Consider the following 22,149-nt stretch of genomic DNA (forward strand, 5'->3'; position numbering starts at 1 on the left):
AGGCTGATAGACGTTTGTCATGAAAATTGCTTTTTATGACAAACAAAAGACAACAATTATTTTAAACGGGAACTAAAGGAAGCTCTTCAAAAGCTGTCTGATGAATTTGGGGAGCCTTTCTCTGGTGAGTATCGCATTTGAATTGACTACATCTTTGTTTTCTGATTTTACTCATAGACAAAATGTATCATTGTGACGGGGAACTGCCCCGTCTATATGAATGTGTTTGGAACTGGTAGGGAGGGGGTTAAATTTCTCCCTGCCAGGAAAACATGTGAGAATGTGACTGGAGCTCTAATTGAATGATTATTGATTAATTGGGCTCCAGCCACAGGGGATAAAAACCAGGGGAGAGGGCCTGGCTGGAGGTGTTTTTTGTTTGGGAGTTTGCTTTGTGTTTAGAAGAAAAGAGTGTCTCCTTTAAAAAAGGCTTGGAACCTGACCATTTACTTTGTAAGTTCACTTATTATTTCTGTTTGAATCTTTTTTCTGTTGGCCCTTGTGCCTATTTATTTGATTATTTTGTTTAAATAAAGAACTTTATTTTTGACTTTACATTGTCTCTGAGCCTCAGCCCTCGGTCATCCTGTCACAATCATACTACAAGATCACGTTTCACTTTTATAACCCTGTTCTAGTTTCAATGGTATGGGGTACGATAAAAATAATTGTTGTTAAACTTACATAACTGCGCTGTTTGCAAAAGGTAGTGTGGACTGCTTAAGATAAAGAGTAAGAAGCAGGGTTCCAAAAATATTTGGCCTCCCAGGACTCGTTCATGGATCCCCTCGAACTATTTTTCACAGACTATCCTACCAAACAACTGCATATAATAACAACGCAGACACGGTGCTATCTTCTCTAACAAACACACTTTGTGAACTGAAATTTGAGGGCAAAATTAAGGGGAACCTTAGGGTTATTTTTAGTTTGGGGGTTTTAGGGGATTTGCATTGAGGAACTTGTTTACTCATTACATATTAAAAATACACCCTAAACGCTGCTAATGGATTGGTTGAAGGAAATGCAGTGCAGGAGCGTTAGGGTCAGGCTTGTATTATAGAAAACAAACAGCGCCCCTAGAGTATAATCTAAAAGCAGGAGGGCATTTTATTGTGTGATGGAGGAGCACATGAGAGGCGTGGTATGGGGCAGTGTCATAAAGACGGCTGTAGTGGGTGATGTCAGACCAGAAACAGAGAGGTGGAGTTTGGTGAAGCTGAGCGATTGTTTTCGCTCAGCATTTAATAAATTGAACAGACAAAAAATAAAAGGTTGTAAAGACAAACAAAACACAGGACACGGCACTGGCAGCCAAAACAAAGAGACAAACAAAAACGAACTACACAGACAAACACGGTGAGCTGCTATTATGTTCTCCACTCACCGAACACACAACCCAGAGTGAGTGAAAACATGCTGCTTTTATGCAGCTGTACCAAGACTCGATTGCTAATCAATCATTCAATTCGAGTCGCGGTACAACTGCATGTGAATTAATAAAGTGCAATTCCCCGTGCTCACATATTACTACATTTTACCTGCACATGAAGTGCCGTGCAATCCTCGTGCCTAAATAGAAATATACATTTTAAACACTTGTGGCATAACTCATATTATATTCTGTGTACCAATGACTATACACCAACATTAACACACTACACGCAACATACAACACAGAAATACACAGGGGCGGGGCAAAATTTCCACAGGCACACTTCATGCTCGCATGCTTCTTGCCGAACGGTTAACTCCAATACAGACAGACCCTGGGGTACATCACCTAAATAGCGCAAGAGGTTGTTTTTTTTTGTTTTTTTTGCTTATTCAGTTTTACATTTGGGGGGAAATTTTGTGATGTGGGGGACTGGTTTGGAGGATTTGGCAACATTGCGGTCAGTACATCATGAATTCGAGCTAAAAAAATTCACTCAATCTGTAAAAGTTTCAAAAACAGTTATGTTTGTCTTGATAAATCTGGCATTCAACAAGAATGCCAGTTATTTCACTTTACTGCCATTATCAGATAAGTGTTTGTATGAAAAGCTTAATTAGAAATCCTCAGAATTAACCTAGCGGCTTAGCAAATTGGGTTTCTATGTTCACAGAGATTGTAAGTAATATTTTTTGAAGTTTTATTGTGTATTGTAATGTTGAATTCAAATGCTGCACTTAACATTTGTATCCTAAGTGTCACTAACACAAGGCACAGCAGCAAAAAGTTATGCACCGATCATAATAAAAATAAATAAATAAAACACAGAAGCTATCCAAGTACAAACCTAAATTTACTTGACCCTAAAAAAGCTTTTAAACATGCTGTGAAGTCAATAAAAAGTCTTCAGTCTGAAACAGTATATAAATATTTATTTCCTTAAAACACTATCATGACAGTCATTTTAATACAGCTGTAGTTCCAACGTACATTATTTGATAAAAGTGTCTCCTACTTTTACACATGCTTTATTGGTAATGGTACAAATAACACTCGGAGGGACGCATTTAAAGAATGACGTTTTAATCTGGTAAATTCATGGTTTGTACCAATGTATCTGTTTTATGTGAAGTTAGGTGACAATACAAACTGTTTAAAGCTAAAGTGGCTTAAAGTCTGGGCAAGACCACATTTAGGAAAGATTAAATAGCACAATTACATGTGTTTGTACCATGAAAAAGTCACCATGATCTGCATCCATACCCATGTGGAATACAATGTCATAGCAAAAGCACATAGTTTCATAAAAAAAATAGAGAAGTGGTTATTAGTGTTGCCCGTGGAAACGTAGACTAAATTGACATTACATGGTATAACTTATGTAAATTTTCATCAGCCTTCACTAGCCCACCCCAACAGTGGTCAGAGTGCAAGCTTAAAGTAATTGTAGCTAACCATATAATATTAATCCATCTTCCACTTCTATTAACTGCATACAGGTAGGTCTCAAATGTGCAGTTTAAACTACAGTAGGCTGGCTCTCAGTTTTCTTGCCTTGTCTTACAGGAAGATTGCGACTGCTTTACCTCCTTGGTTGTTTCACCCCTGCAGTGTCTTCTGGGTCAACACGTGTTACAGGCTGAAAGCATGGCAGTCAAATGGGGAAGCAGCTGATTGCTTATTGACAGGAAGTACAAGACTGTCTAAAAGCATGGCTTGGAAACAGAGATGTATTTAACTGTGTAGTTTCAGAGATCATGTTTTAAAGTGAAAATACATGTTTGCTAAAATGTGCATTTGAGACCTATATAATGATGTAGACAGCTGAGAAAATGTATGGAGCAATGTTGTTAGCTATAATTACTTTAAGAGATTGTGCTAAGGAATGTCCACACCACACACACTTGCAAACACTGCTATTACCTAGTAGGCAGGCATATGCTCATGTAATATGTGCTCTTACACCATGGCAGTGATGCACTTCCACATTATTCTGAGGTTTTTTTGTTTGTTTTTGCTGTAAAGCTTACAGGATAAGTTGTTAAAAGCTTTGAAATGTCAGACAGTTTCTGTTGCCCCATATAAGAAGCATTTTAAACTGTGTAATCGAATAATTTATTTCCCTGAACTGTTCAAAATGTAAAAAAAAAATACATTGACTGTATTTACAGCCTTTATACGGTCATGTTCTGTACATACATCTAAGATTAATTAAACACATTTGCACTGAACTATAATGAAAAAAAAACAGAGTTTGTTTTAGATAAACTTCAAAATATAGGTAGATAAAGCTCTGTACAACTGTATTTAAACTTTCTTAACTTAATTATTACATGAAAGAATCTTTCATAAACTCAGAAATAACTTAAATGTGAATGCTTATACTTCATCACAATCTTCTGTATTAAATATTATTGCATACCAACAGAAAACAACAAAACAGCAAACCAAACAGCCATTACAGCATTAAAATGTAAAAAACCTAATTTAATTAATTAAAAAACACCGGACATTGAACTACACAGGGTCAAATATGACTGCAATAGCACTGTTTGGTTATTGTTGCATTGTACTTGTACAGTGCTTGTATTTTATAATAGCATCCCTGGGTTTTCTTTTCCCTCCTGAACACCCCACTATTCAGTCTAGACCTCTCTAGAAGAGTACCAGTTGTGCTGAAATGTGCTGTGGTTCTGCGATGTGGACACTAAACTCTCATTTCAGTTGGGCTCACCTAGGCTATTTGGTGTTTCAAGCCTCTTCACTACACTAAGTGCAAAGTATAGCCCAATATTTTCCACACATTAAACATTTGATGTGTGTGGTTCTCCACTCATTTCTTTATCTTTAGATAACCCCACGTTTTACACACAAGGGGTTAAGCTGAAATGCACAAACAACTGACATTTTTTTGTGACAGAACATAAAATATGATGGTGCAATTAAAATATGTCTCCAGAGGAGTACATTGTTGGTGTCCTGTAGTCTTCATTTTTACAAAAAAAAAGTAACGACAATATAACACCTGTAGTTTGAAGTGTATCCATTTTTTTGCGTCTTTGTTTTTGTTTTTTAATTTATCCATTAACCACTTTGTGTAAAACATAAACTCTACAGAGCCCCCGTTGCAAGGAACACGTTCTGCACCTGACAGGACCGCGCTGCGGCAGGCACGTTCATTTCCACAGGCTTCTCAATCTTACATTGCACATTTTGATTCCTTTTCCTCAGCATCTGTCCTATGCCCATCATTGGGAACCTTCCTCGGTTTTTAACACATCCTGGGGATCCTGAATCTCCAGTCCCTTTGTTGTAGGACACATTAAAATCTGAAGAGACCCTATCTGGTTTCAGTGGACTCTTCTTGTCCTCGTCTGTGTGTGTGTAAACCACAGGGTTATTAGAACTTGTGTGTTCTGGCTGTGAGGCAGGAGATTGTTTTTCATTTGAAAACCTGTGGGAGAATGCAGAGCTGGCAAATTTGTACCATGGTGTTGATTCAGTATGTCCTGGTTCTCTGTCCACAGAATCGGTGGAATGACCTGAACTGATTCCAAACTGGGGGTTCTTGTCTTCCCTTCCCAAACTGAAGCTGTCCTGCTGGAGGTATTCTTGTCTTCTAATGGGTTGTGGTGTTCTGGGAAAAGTAGGTTGCATCTCCAGGTATTCCAAGGAACATGAAGTGACACATCCACCTTCACTGGCTTCATCGGCACATAAAAGACCACGCAGAAGTGCTGCAAAGAAGGAAGGGTTCAATTAGGACACACACACTATATATATCCACCCCCCTTGTAATAGCAATCTTAAACTAGCTCAGGTGTAACCAATTGCCTTCAAAATCACACACCGAGTTAAGTGGCCTCCACTGTTGTTAAATTGTAGCGATTCACATGATTTCAGGATAAATTCAGCAGTTCCTGTAGGTTTCCTCTGCTGGGTAGTGCATTTCAAAGTAAAGACTCAACCATGAGAACCAAGGAGCTTTCAAAAGAACTCCTGGACAAAGTTACTGAAAGGCACATATCAGGGGATGGGTATAAAAAAATATCAAAGGCCTTGAATATCCCTTGGGGAGCACGGTCAAGACGATTATTAAGATGTGGAAGGTGTATGGCACTACCAAAACCCTGCATAGATCAGGCGTCCCTCCAAATTGGATGACCGAGCAAGAAGGAAACTGATCAAAGAGGCTACCAGGAGGCCAATAGCAACTTTGCACGAACTACAGACTTTTATGGCCAAGACTGGTCAAAGTGTGCATGTGACAACAATATCCCAAGCACTCCACAAATCTGGACTGTATTTTACTCAAGAAAGCCCACCTTGAATCTCGTTTGAAGTATGAAAAAAAAAACACTCAGGAGATTCTGTAGCCATGTGGTAAAAAGTTTTGTGGTCTGATGAAACTAAAATGCAACTTTTTGGCCTAAATGTAAAGCGTTATGTTTGACACAAACCCAGCATAGCACAGCACCCAAAAAACACCATCCCTACTGTGAAGCAGGGTGGTGGCAGCATCGTGTCATGGGGATGTTTCTCATCAGCAGGGACTGGGGCATTTGTCAGGATAGAAGGGAAAATGAATAGAGCAAAGTACAGAAAAGTTATTGAGGAAAATCTGCTGCCATCTACAAGAAAGCTGAAACTGGGACAGAAGTTCACATTTCAGCATGACAACGACCCAAAGCGCACAGCCAAAGCTACACTGGAGTGGCTAAGGAACAAAAAGGTAAATGTCCTTGAGTGGCCCAGTCAGAGCCCTGATCTAAATCCAATTGTAAATATGTGGCATGACTTGAAGATTGCTATCCATCAACGCTCCTCAAGGAACCTGACAGTTTTGTAAAGAAGAATGGTCAAATATTGCCAAATCTAGGTGTGCAAAGTTGGTAGAGACCTATCCCAACAGACTCACAGCTGTAATTGCTGCCAAAGGTGCTTCCACCAAGTACTAACTTTGTATTTTTAATATATAATCTTTTTCTCAATAAAAACTTTTTTCTCCTTAACAGTGTGGAGAATGGTGTGTAGGTAAGTGGAAGAAAATCCTATATATATATATATATATATATATATATATATATATATATATATATATATATATATATATATATATATACAGTGCCTTGCAAAAGTATTCAGACCCCTGACCAATTCTCTCATATTACTGAATTACAAATGGTACACTGAAATTTCGTTCTGTTCGATATTTTATTTTAAAACACTTAAACTCCAAATCAATTATTGTAAGGTGACATTGGTTTTATGTTGGAAATATTAAAAAAAAAAAAAAAAAAACTGAAATATCTTGCTTGCATAAGTATTCAACCCCCACACATTAATATTTGGTAGAGCCACCTTTCGCTGCAATAACAGCTTTAAGTCTTTTGGGATAAGTATGTACCAGCTTTGCACACAGTGTCGGAGTGATTTTGGCCCATTCTTCTTGGCAGATTTGCTCCAGGTTGTTCAGGTTGGTTGGACAACGCTTGTGGACCGCAATTTTCAAATAATGCCAGAGATTCTCAATGGGATTGAGATCGAGACTTTGACTGGGCCACTGTAGGACTTTCACCTTTTTGTTCTTGAGCCACTCCAATGTTGCTTTGGCTTTGTGCTTGGGATCATTGTCCTGCTGAAAGGTGAATTTCCTCCCAAGCTTCAGTTTTTTAGTGGACTGAAGCAGATTCTCTTGCAGTATTTTCCTGTAATTTGCTCCATCCATTCTTCCTTCAATTGTAACAAGATGCCCAGTCCCTGCTGATGAGAAGCATCCCCACAGCATGATGCTGCCACCACCATACTTGACTGTAGGGATGGTGTGTCTTGAGGCATGGGCAGTGTTAGGTTTGCGCCACACATAGCGCTTTGATTTTTGGCCAAAAAGCTCTATCTTGGTCTCATCTGACCACAAAACCTTTTCCCACATCGCAGCTGGGTCACTCTCATGCTTTCTGGCAAACTCCAGACGTGCTTTCAGATGGTAATTTTTGAGTAACGGCTTCTTGCCACCCTCCCATACAGGCCAGTGTTATGCAGAGCTCTTGATATGGTTGACTGGTGCACCATTACTCCACTCCCAGCCACTGAACTCTGTAGCTCCTTCAAAGTGATTGTTGGCCTCTCCGTGGCTTCTCTCACAAGTCTCCTTCTTGTTTGAGCACTGAGTTTTGAGGGACAGCCTTTTCTTGGCAGTGCCTGGGTGGTGTGATGCAGCTTCCACTTCCTGATTATTGATCCAACTGTGCTCACTGGGATATCCAAACACTTGGATATTATTTTGTACCCTTTCCTTAATCTATGCATTAGTATTACTTTATCTCTAACTTCTGGAGAATGCTCTTTGGTCTTCATTTTCCTTCAGATTCACAGCCTTACCAATGATCCTTCAGCAGTGGGGTTTTTATCCAGAAAATGTGACAGCAATTTTGATGGTTCACAGGTGGAGGCCAATGGTAAGGTAATTGTGTCCTTGTTAGGGCAATTTCTTTCATCGGTGCAAACTGGGATCTTCCACAGCACAGGGGCTGAATACTTATGCAAGCAAGATATTTCAGTTTTTTATTTTTCTTAAAAATATTTCCCAACATAAAACCAATGTCACCTTACAATAATTGAAATATCGAATAGAACGAAATTTCAGTGTACCATTTGTAATTCAGTAATATGAGAGAATTGGTCAGGGGTCTGAATACTTTTGCAAGGCACTGTATATATACATTATATATATATATATATATATATATATATATATATATATATATATATATATATATATATATATATATATAACAAAGGGCAAACAAGATGACTGACCCGGGGAGAATGCATTTCCCAGACAGCCCCATGAAAGAAAATGATGTTACAGTATGCAGTCAACAAACTTGCCCCATTAATGACCCTACCCCTTGTTCTGTTACTATATATGTGTGTATCTTTTTATATATATAGCACCTTTCATAGTGGACCACCATCACAAAGTGCTTTACAAGATATGAGACTAAGGTGTGTGAACTATGCCTCAGCTGCAGAGTCACTTACGACAACGTCTCACCTGAAAGACACAAGGAGGTTAAGCGACTTGCTCAGGGTCACATATACCAGTATAGGAGTCTATATTTTACTTAGGGTTAATGTAAATTCAGTGTTAATGTAGAGCTACTTCTGTCCTAACAAGCATTTCTGTTATCTTTAGATAGTGACACAACCCTGTTAGTTACTGCTGTGCACCATGGTAACAAAAGTGTAGTAATGCATAGTAAATGAAGAGTGAAAGTGTGCAAACCTAAAACACACTGAGAATAATTCATTAAAGGGAAACTATAAGCAATTATTTTTAAATAAGCAAATACGTTGTTATTCACCTTGCAAAAATCTAAAAACAACCACCTGTTCATATTATTATATCATCTCTTTTATTCTCTGGGATTGTAAGAGGTCCATTGTCATTTGTGAACAAAAAAATGACAGCCACTTTTCAATGGTAATCGAAACAGAAGTGGCTGATCATTTACTTATACGTTTACTCTGTCTACTTTCCACTGTATTAGTATGATAGTTAGTTATCAACAATTTAACCCTGGGGGTAAATTGAGTGGTGGTACTAAAATCTGCCTCTGCTTAGATCATTATAATGGACTGGTGACAGTGACACCTTTGTGTGCTAGGCGAGATAGCACTGGACTGCTGAAAAAAGTTGAAATTTCTCCCATTCGTCAATGAGAAAAAGTGGGGGAAGAATGCACAGGCAATTCAATTAAATCCCCCCTGAACCAAGAACGGAATCCAAGCTAATGTAACTATTCCTCTCATGATAAGACAGGGCACATGGTATCACTATCTAGCAGTAGTGATATACTATAAACAATGCCAGGTGTGAGATATCTACCATTCCTGCAGTGTTTTTCAGTAATATTCTAGACAAAAGTATTATTATCAAGAGGGTCCTGAAAGACTCAGCATTTCTAAAATTTATAGAAAGTAAAATATAAAAATCCTAGCGTTCAGTACAGTCTTTAGTGCAATTCAAGTATGCAGCTGTTAGCTCTCACCTCTCTCTTGCTGAATTGCTCGTTGGGGTTTTTTGTCTTTCAGCAGGGCCTTTGTGCTTTCAGCCAGAGTGCATGGGTGCTGTTTAGGGACATCAGGGATTTTCTCTATTTTTCTATTCCAAGGTGTTTGCTGTAGTTCAATTATTCTTTCTTGCTCCTTCAATTTTCTTTCCTCGTATAAAATAAAATATATATTTTAAGTATTTAGCAATGTAAAAATTATAATGAAGGTGATAAAGCAATTAACACATTTGAAAACTTTTTCAAATACTATGAGAAAATGTGGATACATTGAATATTGGTGCCTACGTGTCCAAGAAGTCATGTGACCACTTAAAAATCTGAAGTTTACTGGTTAAGGCAGGTGGCTGATTATTGAAGGTGAATATTAATACAGATCTTACTGTAAAAGGCACATTTAAAATTATGTTATTTGTGTTACAATGCCTTGCTGATATATTATATTGTTAACAGCAGAGTGGAGTAGGGTAATTTCTTAGAAAACAACTAAGAAACTATACTAAACAACAGTATTCTAGAAAATTAGTTTAATTTATATATATATATATATATATATATATATATATATATATATATATATATATATATATATATATATACTCAGTATATTCAGATAAATTTAAAAAAAAAAAAGCATTATCTATTGACTGTGCTGAAATGCACACAACTACCATCATACTGCTACACAGCACAGTCACAAAGCTTGGCAGCAGAAGGGCATGTCAGTCACAGGCAGTTACTGCTTTCACAGCTCTGCCTCAGACAGTGGATCGTGCAACTCTCTCTGCTTCCCAGGTTGTCGGCACAACCTGCTGACTGGGTTACCAGCAAATTGAACAAGTGTTAGCCATAAAAGGGACATTTGTTTGGTAGAGGTCTTGAGAAACATTGGCTTTTTTCACAGTGGGAATGATTAAACAAGCTCATCCAGGGAGGTCAGAAAACTTCTGGCCCCTTTAAAAAAAAGCTACTTATTAATTTGCATTAGTCACCAGTTGCATGAAAAATGCAGAATCGGGATTGTTTGGCAAATATTATTCAGAAATATTTACTGCCATGCAGTGGCACCCCCTTGGCTTTGCATGGCTTCCATCATATACAGGGGTTACAGTTTTGTTCAATGGCTTTCAGCACCCCCACTTTAAAAATTGTTCCAGTGTCACTGCTGCCATGTAGATACAATTCACACACGTCTGTACAATACTTTACTTACTTTAAGTTCTCTTAAGTATCTCTCCAGCTTCTTGTTTAACAGAAAGTAGACAGTGAGTGTGTGGCAGGCTCTGTTGGATATCACTGTGTTCACTACTTCACTGTGTTTGTATCCCAGTTTCTCAGTCATGTGCAGCAACACACTCTGGTTCAGCTCTTTCATGTGTATCCTAAAGACAGGGCAAACATACAACTTGGTAACCATGCCAATGCTTCACCAGTACACACACGTACCGGAACCTCATCTCACATGATAAAAAACCATTAATAATAAAACGATGCACACTGAAGGGACCTATATTGTGCCATTTTACGATATTTAACTTCTGACATGTTTATTACTCTATGTGCTGCCTAACAATTCTATTGCTGTTTTTAACTTGTGGGACTGCTTCTAAAAAGACTGTACCACTCCCCTCCCATAACAGTAACAGTTGCCACAGTTACACAACAGCAGGCATAAATTACACTTGTACAGCCCTAGCTGTCATGTACATAACTTCAGCTTTCAGGAATATTTGCAGTGTCAGTCTCTATGATTGACAAAGACACAGGAAGTAAGCCAGGTAAATAATTATACAAGCAGAAACAACAACAGGATATTAAATCAAGAAATTAAGTTTTCAGCACTTTGCCCTACCAATGAGCCTCAACTGTACTCTCTTCCCTGGCATGCAAGGATGCAGTTGTTTGCCAGCAGATACTGTGAAATTGAAACTGCAACCTTCATACAAGTACTTGGAACTCCATTGCCAGTTCACAGCTCACCACCCTGATATAACGCACAATCAGAAAATAGCCCTTTGTACTCTCAATGCATTGTGTAAACTATAGTGCTGGTACCTGTTTGGATAAGGCGTCCAATATAAAGGTTTTCCTTGGTCATTTTCATTAAGCCACTGGTCAGCTAGAGCTTGCTGAATATTTGGGCGCTTTGTTGGATCAGGTTCAAGTAGATTTCTCAGCATGCTGAGTGCAGCTGCAAATAAAACAGGAGGAAACTAAATTGGATGGCACAGATGTTTATGTGTAGGCAGTGTTAACACTGTTGAAGGCACTAGCTGAAACGTTTGTCTTCCCAACTTAAGGGTTGATTTGATCTACTCGTACCCCGCTGTGATAAGCCACAGCTTGATTTCAGTAGAATATGTTATAGCAATGGGAAATCAGAACAATAACTGAACTGTTCCTTTCTGCAAGCTGTTTCTTGTTTAATTCTTCTAAGAAAATACACATTGATTTTTAAAAAACTCCTTCAGTCACTGCCTGCACAATGGCACCACGTTTCCTATCTTTGTACCTATTTTAAAATGCATTTATATAATATATATATATATATATATATATATATATATATATATATATATATATATATATATATATTTTATTTAATTTAGTCGTTGCCAATTATTTTTTTATTTTCTCCCAATTTGAAATGGCCAATTATTATTTATTTATGCTCTGCTCACCGCTACCACCCCTGTGCTGACTCAGGAGTGGTGAAGACGAACACATACTGTCCTCCAAAGCGTGTGCCATCAGCCAACCATTTCTTTACACACTGCGCATTCACCATGCTGCCACCCAGGAGCTACAGTGTAGGAGGACAACGCAGCTCCCGGGCAGCTAACAGGCAAGCCCACAAGCGCCCGGCCAGACTACAGGGGTCGCTTGTGTGCGGTGAGCCAAGGACACCCTGGCCGACCTAGACCACTCCCCTCCCCTGGTGATGCTCAGCCAATTGAGCGCTGCCTCCTGGGAACTCCCATCCACGGTCGGCTGTGGAATAGCCCAGACTTGAACCGGTGATGTCCAGGCTATAGGGCGCATCCTGCACTCACGCAGAGCGCCTTTACTGGATGCACCATTTGGGAGCCGCCGTATTTATGTTTTTTTTTTCAAAGTTTTGGCAGGGTAACTTCTCAAACTACATAGTGTTCATACAAACTGTTTTAAAACTTTTAAAAATTAAAATAAAAAATGGTGACCGAAGGGGATATACAGTATTGATTTTTTTTCTTCTTTCTGTATGAGCATACAGTGAAGTAAACCCAGAAATGAAGTAATGACTTTCATTATTGGTAGACTGTGGCATTCAAACTATAACCTAGACAGAACATTAGCTGAAAGAAAGCATTGTTGTTCATTAAAGCAATTGACCCTGCAGTTGTGTTTGTTTTGTATACATTAAACACAGAGACAGGACTTCAGTCTAATGATGTTTCAAGGGTGGGAACCATCTAAAGAGTCTCTAAAGATTACTCTGGCCAAGATAACATCCAGACTCCACCTCTGACCTATGCTGGATAACAGTTCCATCATTAACCATGTCAAAGAAGATAGAAGCTAAACAAAAAGAAGGTATCTTTGTCTACTTTGATGTGATGCATTTAAGAGAACAGAACAAGTTCTATACAGATATGTTCTGACAGGTCTACCCTGATGTCTTCAAATTACCTTGTGTATAACCTCGAATACTAGAAATGTAGGCTGGAATGCGGTATGGTAATTATTAAATTTTTTACTTACAACATTTTGTACTAAAACTAGGATATATTCTCTTATACATGGTTTACATGAAGATATTCAACAATGTCAGAAATGTTTACAACTTAAGAGGTGTGATCAACTTCTAACACAAAGGCAAAGGTGGATAAGTGATACAGTGGTGTTAAATCACTAGCCTTTCATGCCTTTCACCTCTTGAAATTGGGTTAAGGTCACAAGTAAAATGAGTTTGATGGTCTTAACTTAATCTTGTTAGCATCAATCTACATCACATTATACCATTTGGCACAACTCAGAAACTCAGTCTTTGCTTGAAAAAGGCTCAAGATTGCATTAGGTTAGTATTGCTCACAGAAACGGTGGGTGGGGTGTTCCCATCTTTCATGAGCACTACATTCACAAGCACTACTGTTTTATTTTAACACAAAAAAAGTCAGAAGGTGAAGTTTTTTTTTGTTTTTGAGACACCACACTCCAAACCACTAAAGACCTTCATTTTTTGCATTGTGTACGTGCAAACACTCAGTGTGCAAACTGCCAGATGAGCTAGAAATATGCAACTCCTGCCTTGCCTGGTTGAGTCTGAGTCTTCAGCTGAATATTTCAAGTGCTCCTATTGAAATGCAGTAGCATGCCTAAAGGTCCACTGAATGCTTTCTGTAGCTCTAAGAAAGCAATACAAACTAAAAGCAGACTTGTTCAGAGCAGGAGTGTTTAGGTTTAAAATCTAACTTACTTAAAAATTATAATTAACAGTTCAGAAATCCCCATACAGAACCGTACATTTTTCAGTTTACGAAAGAGCCCTCATCCATCTACCCAAACCAGACATATTATGGTTGCATTGCACTTATTTTATGTATTTTGATACACTATGTAATTTGTGCATGTGTGCATGTTGTTTGTCAAAAGATTCAGAATAGAATGATATGCATCACAAAACTACCATGCAGTGCTGTACAATAAAGCTTAAAGTTCCTGCTAGGCAGAAGTCTGCCATGGAATACACATATGGGTTAATTAAGTCATCCCCCCTCCCACCTCCCCATACACACACACACACACACAGAGGAAGGTATACTGCTGAGCCAGCATGAATAAGGGGAGTTTGTTTACTGCTCAGAGTGAAAAAAGTCCTTACTATCTACAGGGATGCTCAAAAGTACTGGTAGCCTTGTGACAACAAAAACAAACTAGCGCTTTTCTCCTTGAAATGTTTCTCCTTGAAAAGTGCTGGTGCATGAAATATACATCACATGCATAACAGCCAAGCAGGTTTTTCACTGATTTCCTTCATAAGAAATAAAACTTTTATTTTATCATTTTTATAAAAGTAAAATATGTCCTAAGGGTACTCTGTGCTGTGCCCCACTTCTAATTTATGAGAACTGCAAATGTCCCCCCAGGTCACCCCTAAGGAAGGTAATACAAAGAATGGTTCACATTAACCATTAACAACTCAAGAGAAGCATGTGTACTTTTGTAGTAACTGGGTGAAAGGTGATGTCTCCCTTTTAGTTTGCATCAAATGGTAATCATTTACATAGCTATTGCCACGTGGGCTCCATCTCAGTATAATAAAGCAGTAATAACTTGGTATGATGTGCTTCAGTCCTAGACAGTAAAAAGCTGTGTTGAGGTTCTGTGTAATAAAGCCACATTGAAATCAGACTGATGGTCCATGTGATTCTATGGATGTACAATGAGATAACTCAGTAATTCTGAATATGAAACCAGAGGGAATTGTTTCATTTTCAGATAAAAACATGGCACAATACTATATAAAGAACAATATTAATGTGGATAAGAAGATAGGGTGGGCCTTACTAAAAACCCAGGACAGAATGAGCCATGTATAGAGCTTGCAACCACTACCTCATTATACACTTTAAAAGCAATGTCCTTAGCAATTGGCAATCAGAGAAACTTTAACTTCTGTGGAAGACTTCTATTTGTCTAGGTAGGTGCTGACTAACACTACAATACCAAGAAGTACTGTAATTGTAATAAGAGCCCAGAAGTTAAACTCAATGTTCCTCACTAGCATCTGATAGATGGACAAATATTGTGAACTTTTACATATAGAAAACTTCAAAGCGTTTACTCCAGACTTTAATTAATTCCTGTTTTTTAAAGTGGTAAAACATCTGTTAATTAGACAAAACTAGAATCAAACAACTAAGTTTTCTATTTCAAGTTCTCTTAAGCACTTTAAAGTGGTTTGTTTTCATTTTCAAACAGACATATACTATAATATACTACCATGACGGCTCATTACCTGGAGAAAGGTGGACAGGGAGGGGGTTCATTTCTTTGTCCACCATCTTCTGGTGCAGGGCTCTCAGACTGAAAGGCTCCACAGTAAATGGCAAAGTCCCTGTCAGCATTGCATACATGTTCACACCTCTGTAAAACAAATGGACAGGCTAAGCCTACGACCCACTATCAAAGTGACACCAGGTGGTAATGTAGCTTAGTATGTATTTAAAGCACAATCCCTGACATGTTTTTTGCTGTATAGTAACCACACCTGATCTCCGACATGTTTTTCCCTCTATAACAATCACGCCTGATCCCTGACCTATTTTTCCCTGTGTAATAATCATCAATGAAGGCATTATTTTGTGCTACATGATATTTTTCATCACACTAAACTGATTAAATTATTACCATTCATGTTACAATTTGAACTGCATTATTAAAGATACTTTGTTCAATAAACCACATGTAAAAAGCTTTAGAATAAAATAACATAATGAGCAACTGTGACAGAGACAGAATAATTCTTGGTGATAAATCTCTCTCCCGATCTGTGAGGACGTTGTATAAAGGGAACAGAGTTTGCTGGACTGGATGGCCTGACAATTCATTCCCAGGGTTAGGTGGAAGTCAGCCATCTAGGAAGGGGGCACAGCTGCGGTACATTAAGTCATCGCCCCAGAGGGAAAGCGATGTGGCAGCCGTGGATTGGAGGAGAGACGACTGCACTTGCTAATCAAGTGACTGAAGGTAGAAGAAGGGGACGTGGCTCTTGATCTGTTCCTTTGTTTATGGTTAAGAGAACGCTAAAGGACAAGCAAAATATTACCGTGAGTAAGACAGCTAACACGATCCGGAGCCAGCACAAACCCAGACAACTCTACACTGTTGTTCACGGATAAATTGTATTTGCACCACTAGCACTCACGCTGGACTTGGACTTGTGTTTGTGTGTGTGTGTGTGTGTTTAAATACTGTGCTTTATTATTACTGTGCTTATACTGTGCTTATTTTAAACCCTGTGTTTATTTAACTGAGCAGTACACATCATTGTGTACTGCAGTCCTCCATTTATTGTTTATTACTGTCAACAGACTATTGGATTACAAATTAAAACCACCATTTCACCAGTACTTTGCTGTCTGTTGTTATCTTGAACACTGCATCACCTCTACTCCTGCGCACTGCAACACACCTTGCCACAGCAACCATTAAAGCTTTTTATCTTTTCACAAAGCTACAACCATTGAAAATACCAAATTTGATGAGCATGTCTTGTCAGCAAATTGAAAACCAGCAGCAATTTGCTTGGAAACATTGCATTTTCTTTAACTCTTGTGAGTAAAAGATATTGTAAAGTAACTTACATAGACCACACATCCACTTTTGGGCCGTATTTCTTTCTGGACAGGAGCTCTGGGGCAGCGTAAGCTGGACTTCCACACTGAGTGCTAAAAGGATCCGAGTAACCCAAAATCCCAGCGCAATTGCTCAGGCCAAAATCTGAGAAAACAATGAAACAAAACTGAAACTTATTGGAGGAACAAATACCAGAACAACCACTGTAAATACAGTACATACATTGCCATACATTTACAAAGGAGAACCATTCTTTTCTGAAACACATTTTATTTTTCATTCCAATGGAAAAGTTTTTTAAAACTCCAATAGTACATCTACCAAAGAAATATATACATGGTGTATCTGATGGTGTTTTAGCAGAATGATGGAATTGTATTCATGTGGATCACAAATACAAGTTTTAAAACCTCAAGTCTTTGATGTGTCTCCTATATATCTTTATACATTACATTGTTGGTGTTGCTGTAAACAGACAACCAATGATTTAGTTTTCTCTTGTTATTGAATAGATTCCACACAAACATGTAGAGCCAGTTATGTGTGTTTGTGACATCAGCGTGCAGCTTTAATCTGCTTCACAAAGACATATGAAAGGAATTGCAGCTGATCTTTACAACAACCATTTACGCCATTAAAATAGGGCCCACCCTGCCATTTTACATACTGGTACTTTTATTGACAAAAATACTCTAAAGAGACTCCAATGCACTGGTAAGAGATGTTCAAACTCTGTTAAACAAAGTGCTCTGTTCTAATTATTTAAACTGAATTGTAGTCCGACCCCCTGCTGTTAATATCAATTGAACAGATTCTTTATTTAGATTCATCAGCAGAATGATCCATTAGAAACAGTGCTTATGTAGTTGTTGGTAGTGCAAATAACAAAAATGACTGTGCTTCAATAGGCAAAAAATAGCAGTACAGAAAGGAAATCTTTTTATTTTTTTTTAATTGTATTTATTTATTTACCTATAAGCTTTATATTGTTCTCCTCGTCCAGCAAAAGATTTTCTATCTTCAGGTCTCTGAGTGAAATCAAAGTACATACAAATTATATGATGCAAAAGATACATAATAATTAAATCATTGTGTATTCATTAAAAAACCCTCTAGATTGCCATTTTTAAGGCAAGGCATAGTCTTTTCAACCAATGGCTAGAAGTGTGTTTTTCACACAACAATCTCTTTCTCAAAAATGTCAAAGTTTTTAAGGGTCATGAATTCATCAATGCTGGATATTAAACACATTCACATGCAAACGGGGAAACATATTCGATTAGTTATGTGACAGCTGTGCAGAGACTAAAACCCCTCATATCTAATACAGCTGCATTGAAGGGTTCAATTCAGAAACATTTTAGTTTATGATACTGTATTTTAGAAGCAGTAACTTATCACACTGCTATGGCTACTGCTGTCACTACTGTTCCAGCATATTTATTTATTCATGTTTACCTTACATTACACAATTCCACACGTTTTCATATTGTTTAGAAACCTTACAAAAAAACTTCATTCAGGATGTTTAAATTATTCAAAAAATTGAATAAAACATATTTGTGTTTTTAATACGTCACAGAAATTCAGTTTCTAAAACCCACTGGTTATGATTATGACCATTACTGTATTTTTGAAAGAAAATGGTTCCAATCATACCCAAAAGCCTGACAAGCACAGTGTCTTAAATTATATTATTTGGCATGCATGACATTTTTGTGTGCCATACAATTGAAACATTGTCTCAAGTCACAAGGCATTATTTCTCAAGGGCTACACTGCAGCGCCTTGTACAGGTTTCCAACTGTCTGAAACACTTTTCCTGCTGAACAGACAAGCCCAGAAAACTAGCACAAGAGAAATTACAGAATACCATGTTTTCAAGACCGTTTTAATCTACTTTATTAGGAAAAATGTATATATTACATCTTTGTTGGTAAAAGAGTATGATGGTCTCAACCTAGCTGTTATAAAATCTTCACACAATTCAGCACAATTGACTTGGGACTGAAGGACAGGGGGTGCTCAGGTCAGGAATGAGGTATACTTTCAGAGATGTAACATGCCTGACTGAAGTCAGTAGACATTGTCCCTCATCTTTCATTAGCACTAAATTCACAAAGACATTAAAGGCTGTGTTACCTGTGAACAACCCCGACTCTGTGAAGGTGCTCCACTGCCATGACCAGTTGTCTAATGTACTTCTGTGCTTCATATTCTTCCAGTCTCTTCTTCTCACAGATCTTGTGCATTAAATTGCCTCCCGGGCACAGCTCCATGACGAGGTAATAGCTGTTTTCTGTTTCCAGTATGTCCAGTAACTGGGTGATATTGGGGTGTCTGATCATTTGTTGAATCTGGCCCTCACGTCTCAGGTTCTTCGTAACATAAGAATCCTTTTTGGCTTTCTTTTTATCAATAACCTTTATCGCAACCTAAGAGTGTAGGATATAAGGTTACATATATGGTATGTAAGTATAATGAATATATCGTTCATATAGCATACACTGAAAAACCAAACAGTGTTGCAACTATACTGTAGATTTTCAGGATGGGCAAGCATAAAACACAAACGTCCTGTAAAAGGATTTGTAACTTAATCCTTCTCAAGGAAACAACAACAATGCTGTATTTCAATGCATCCCAACATTGGGGCATTCAGTTGTCTTCATTGTTGCACAGCTGATGAGGCATGTGTAAACTGAAGAAAACTGTTTATTTGTTTTTTTTCTCACTAAAGTGAACAACTTGTAAATTATTTTAAAATGATATTTTAAATAACATTCAAATTGTTATCAAAAGGCTGATAATATATGTGTCAATACACTAAAAGTTGGCTTGCTGTTGAATGCAGTACTGAGGTACACTCTTGACTGTTGATGGGTTATTTTCAAGCTTGTCAAGTTATATTGAGTACATTTCTGTTAAACAACATAACATAAAAGGCAACCTTTCAGGTAGGGCATTTCTTATATTGGTTAGGGTCATCTTCCCCTCAATAAGCCTACACTTCAGTATTTAGGGTTATTTTACAGTCTTATTTACAATAATGTATCATTTGTAATTTTACACAATTATTTGGTTATTAATAAAGTTGAGTGTATCATTTTAATATGTTTGCATCTATTTGACTATTAGTTTTCAAATGTGAATGAAACTATTTAAAATACATGATAACTTATATTAATATGCATAAAGCAAACAATACCAATCTGTTACTACAGCCGTGAGACACATTGTAATTAAAATGTAGCTGCACGTTATAAACATGTATACGATTTACTAATACATTTAAAACTGACGCAAAGGTAAATATGTTCTATACTATTATATCTGACTTATTGGCGTTTACTACATGTAAGCCTATTTGAAATACAGCACTTTAATGTTTTTGTTTATTCCGTTTTTTTTCTCCTTTTAGTACTAGATAGTGTAAACTTTGCACTGATGCAAAAACATACCAGTTATATATTTTAAAATCTGTTCTCTTTATTACTCTGAGCTACCGGTTTTGACAATAAACTAACAACACCTGGTACTGTCAACATTTCACTTTAGTGTACGGTACTTGCTGTTTTACGGACTCCTATGCAGAGAACCTCATCTTGTGAGTTGTTACAAAAAAAGGTAATACCCGGTTTTATACGACTTTGTCAACATAAATGACCAGTACTGAAAGAGACACACAGATGGAAATTCAGAGGCATATCTCGTGTGCTGAATGTGCCCCTTTTTAAGCCTAAACTGTGAGTTTTAGGCACTAAAAATAAATAATATTAACATTCAACGCTTTACAATTTGAGATAACAGTTCACAAACAGTTGGCTTTTAGTGGGGGGTCCGCTGGGTGGAGGAATGTGAAAACAAACAAAACCTGTCCAGGCTGTTTTTACAATAATTAATTTAATAGCGGTTAGTTAAAAAGATAAGGCTGTAGTTTAAATGTGAAGTGGCAATAATCAGTTACTTTGTAGAAAACGCAGTGCAAAGTTATATAGTACACATTTTTCGCTTTTGTTTTGCTTTGTAGTCACTGTTGTTTCGTTTAAATAACATATGTTTAAATTAATGTATTTTTAGATTGAAATATCTACATGCACTGTAACTCCCAAGAGATTTTACTAAAAAGAAAAAAAAAACATACCTTTTCGCCCGTCGTGACATGTAATCCCTCTCTAACCTTGGCAAATGAGCCCTCTCCCAGTTTCCTTCCAATAAGGTAATTTCCAACTCGTTTGTTGTGTTGAAAACAACGAAGGTATTCCTTGGAAACACAAGTGACGAAGGACGGGAGACTACTTTCTCCTGGAAAAATATGAGATTTTACTCCCAAAAATCCGTTGCGCTCTGGAAGCATTCCTCCGACAGCTGCTGGCATCCTGCTGGCAAGTCCTACACACAAACACCCCGTGAGAAAGGGAGCTACTTCACTCGGGGCTTTTTTACTGAGATCAGACAGGATAAGCGGAGTCAGCAAGGGACAATATTGAGGAAAAGTCCCTCCTGGTACCAATCTTAGCCAAAACACTTAACATGCAGCAAAACATTCACATGTGTTCAACCCAGTTTACAATAACATTCAATCCATTATTTATGGTTCTCATGATTTAAAGGTAAGCCTACTGCAAAATAGAAGTAGAGTTGTATAGTAAAAAGTTCAAAGAATCGAGTTGTCTGCACTGTATCCAGTGTGCAGAGTTACAGTAAAGGCTCAGTGTTGTGTTTGTATGTCCCTGGCGAATTCTTCTCCCAACGCGTGTTGCTGCTGCTGTGTGTGTGTGTGTGTGTGTGTGTGTGTGTGTGTGACGCTGTAAAGTTTCATTCAGTTTGGATTTTAGTAATTAAATCGGATCACAGGCGGCGAGAGCACATGTGATCTGTACCCCCTGCATTGCTTAAACTCTTTCAAATCCAGCCTCCCCTATTTCCCATATGCAAATACAGTAGGATAATACAGTCAATGGAAATGGTAGAGAGACACTGTCCACCTCACCTAAAGGCTACAACTTGTTTGCATTCTTAAGAACTTGATTACTTTATTTAAAATATAGCATATTCTGCATACAGATATAAAGTACTAACACATTATTATTCTATTTACTAAGACCTTTGTTGTTGTGTGGCACGGTGGTTCCCTTTCAATTCGAAAATGAGCACCAATGACATTATGTATGGGATATGCCTGCCGATTGGGTAGGTATCACTGAGCTCTCTATACCAGAGCTACCGATAGGCCCCATCCTGGGATGATGCGCTCAGTCCTGCCCACCGAGGGGATAAAACTGTTATCCAAGGGAAGGC

At 37.8% G+C, this 22,149-nt stretch overlaps 1 protein-coding gene across 1 annotated transcript; it reads right to left on the reverse strand.

The window, feature by feature from the left end:
- Nucleotides 1-3,879: 3,879 nt before the first annotated feature.
- LOC121327715 (hormonally up-regulated neu tumor-associated kinase homolog A-like) lies at nucleotides 3,880-21,431 on the reverse strand. The gene is made up of 9 exons (XM_041271865.1): nucleotides 20,993-21,431; nucleotides 18,991-19,283; nucleotides 17,821-17,876; nucleotides 16,857-16,992; nucleotides 15,509-15,636; nucleotides 11,566-11,701; nucleotides 10,724-10,892; nucleotides 9,490-9,661; nucleotides 3,880-5,172 (listed from the first exon to the last, which is right to left on the reverse strand). Exons 1-9 carry the CDS (start codon nucleotides 21,224-21,226, stop codon nucleotides 4,547-4,549), a joined length of 1,950 nt encoding a protein of 649 aa, XP_041127799.1. The 5' UTR covers nucleotides 21,227-21,431; the 3' UTR covers nucleotides 3,880-4,546.
- Nucleotides 21,432-22,149: the final 718 nt, after the last annotated feature.

Source organism: Polyodon spathula, chromosome 15 (assembly GCF_017654505.1).
Source record: "Polyodon spathula isolate WHYD16114869_AA chromosome 15, ASM1765450v1, whole genome shotgun sequence".
In the NCBI taxonomy this organism is placed as follows: Eukaryota; Metazoa; Chordata; class Actinopteri; order Acipenseriformes; family Polyodontidae; genus Polyodon; species Polyodon spathula.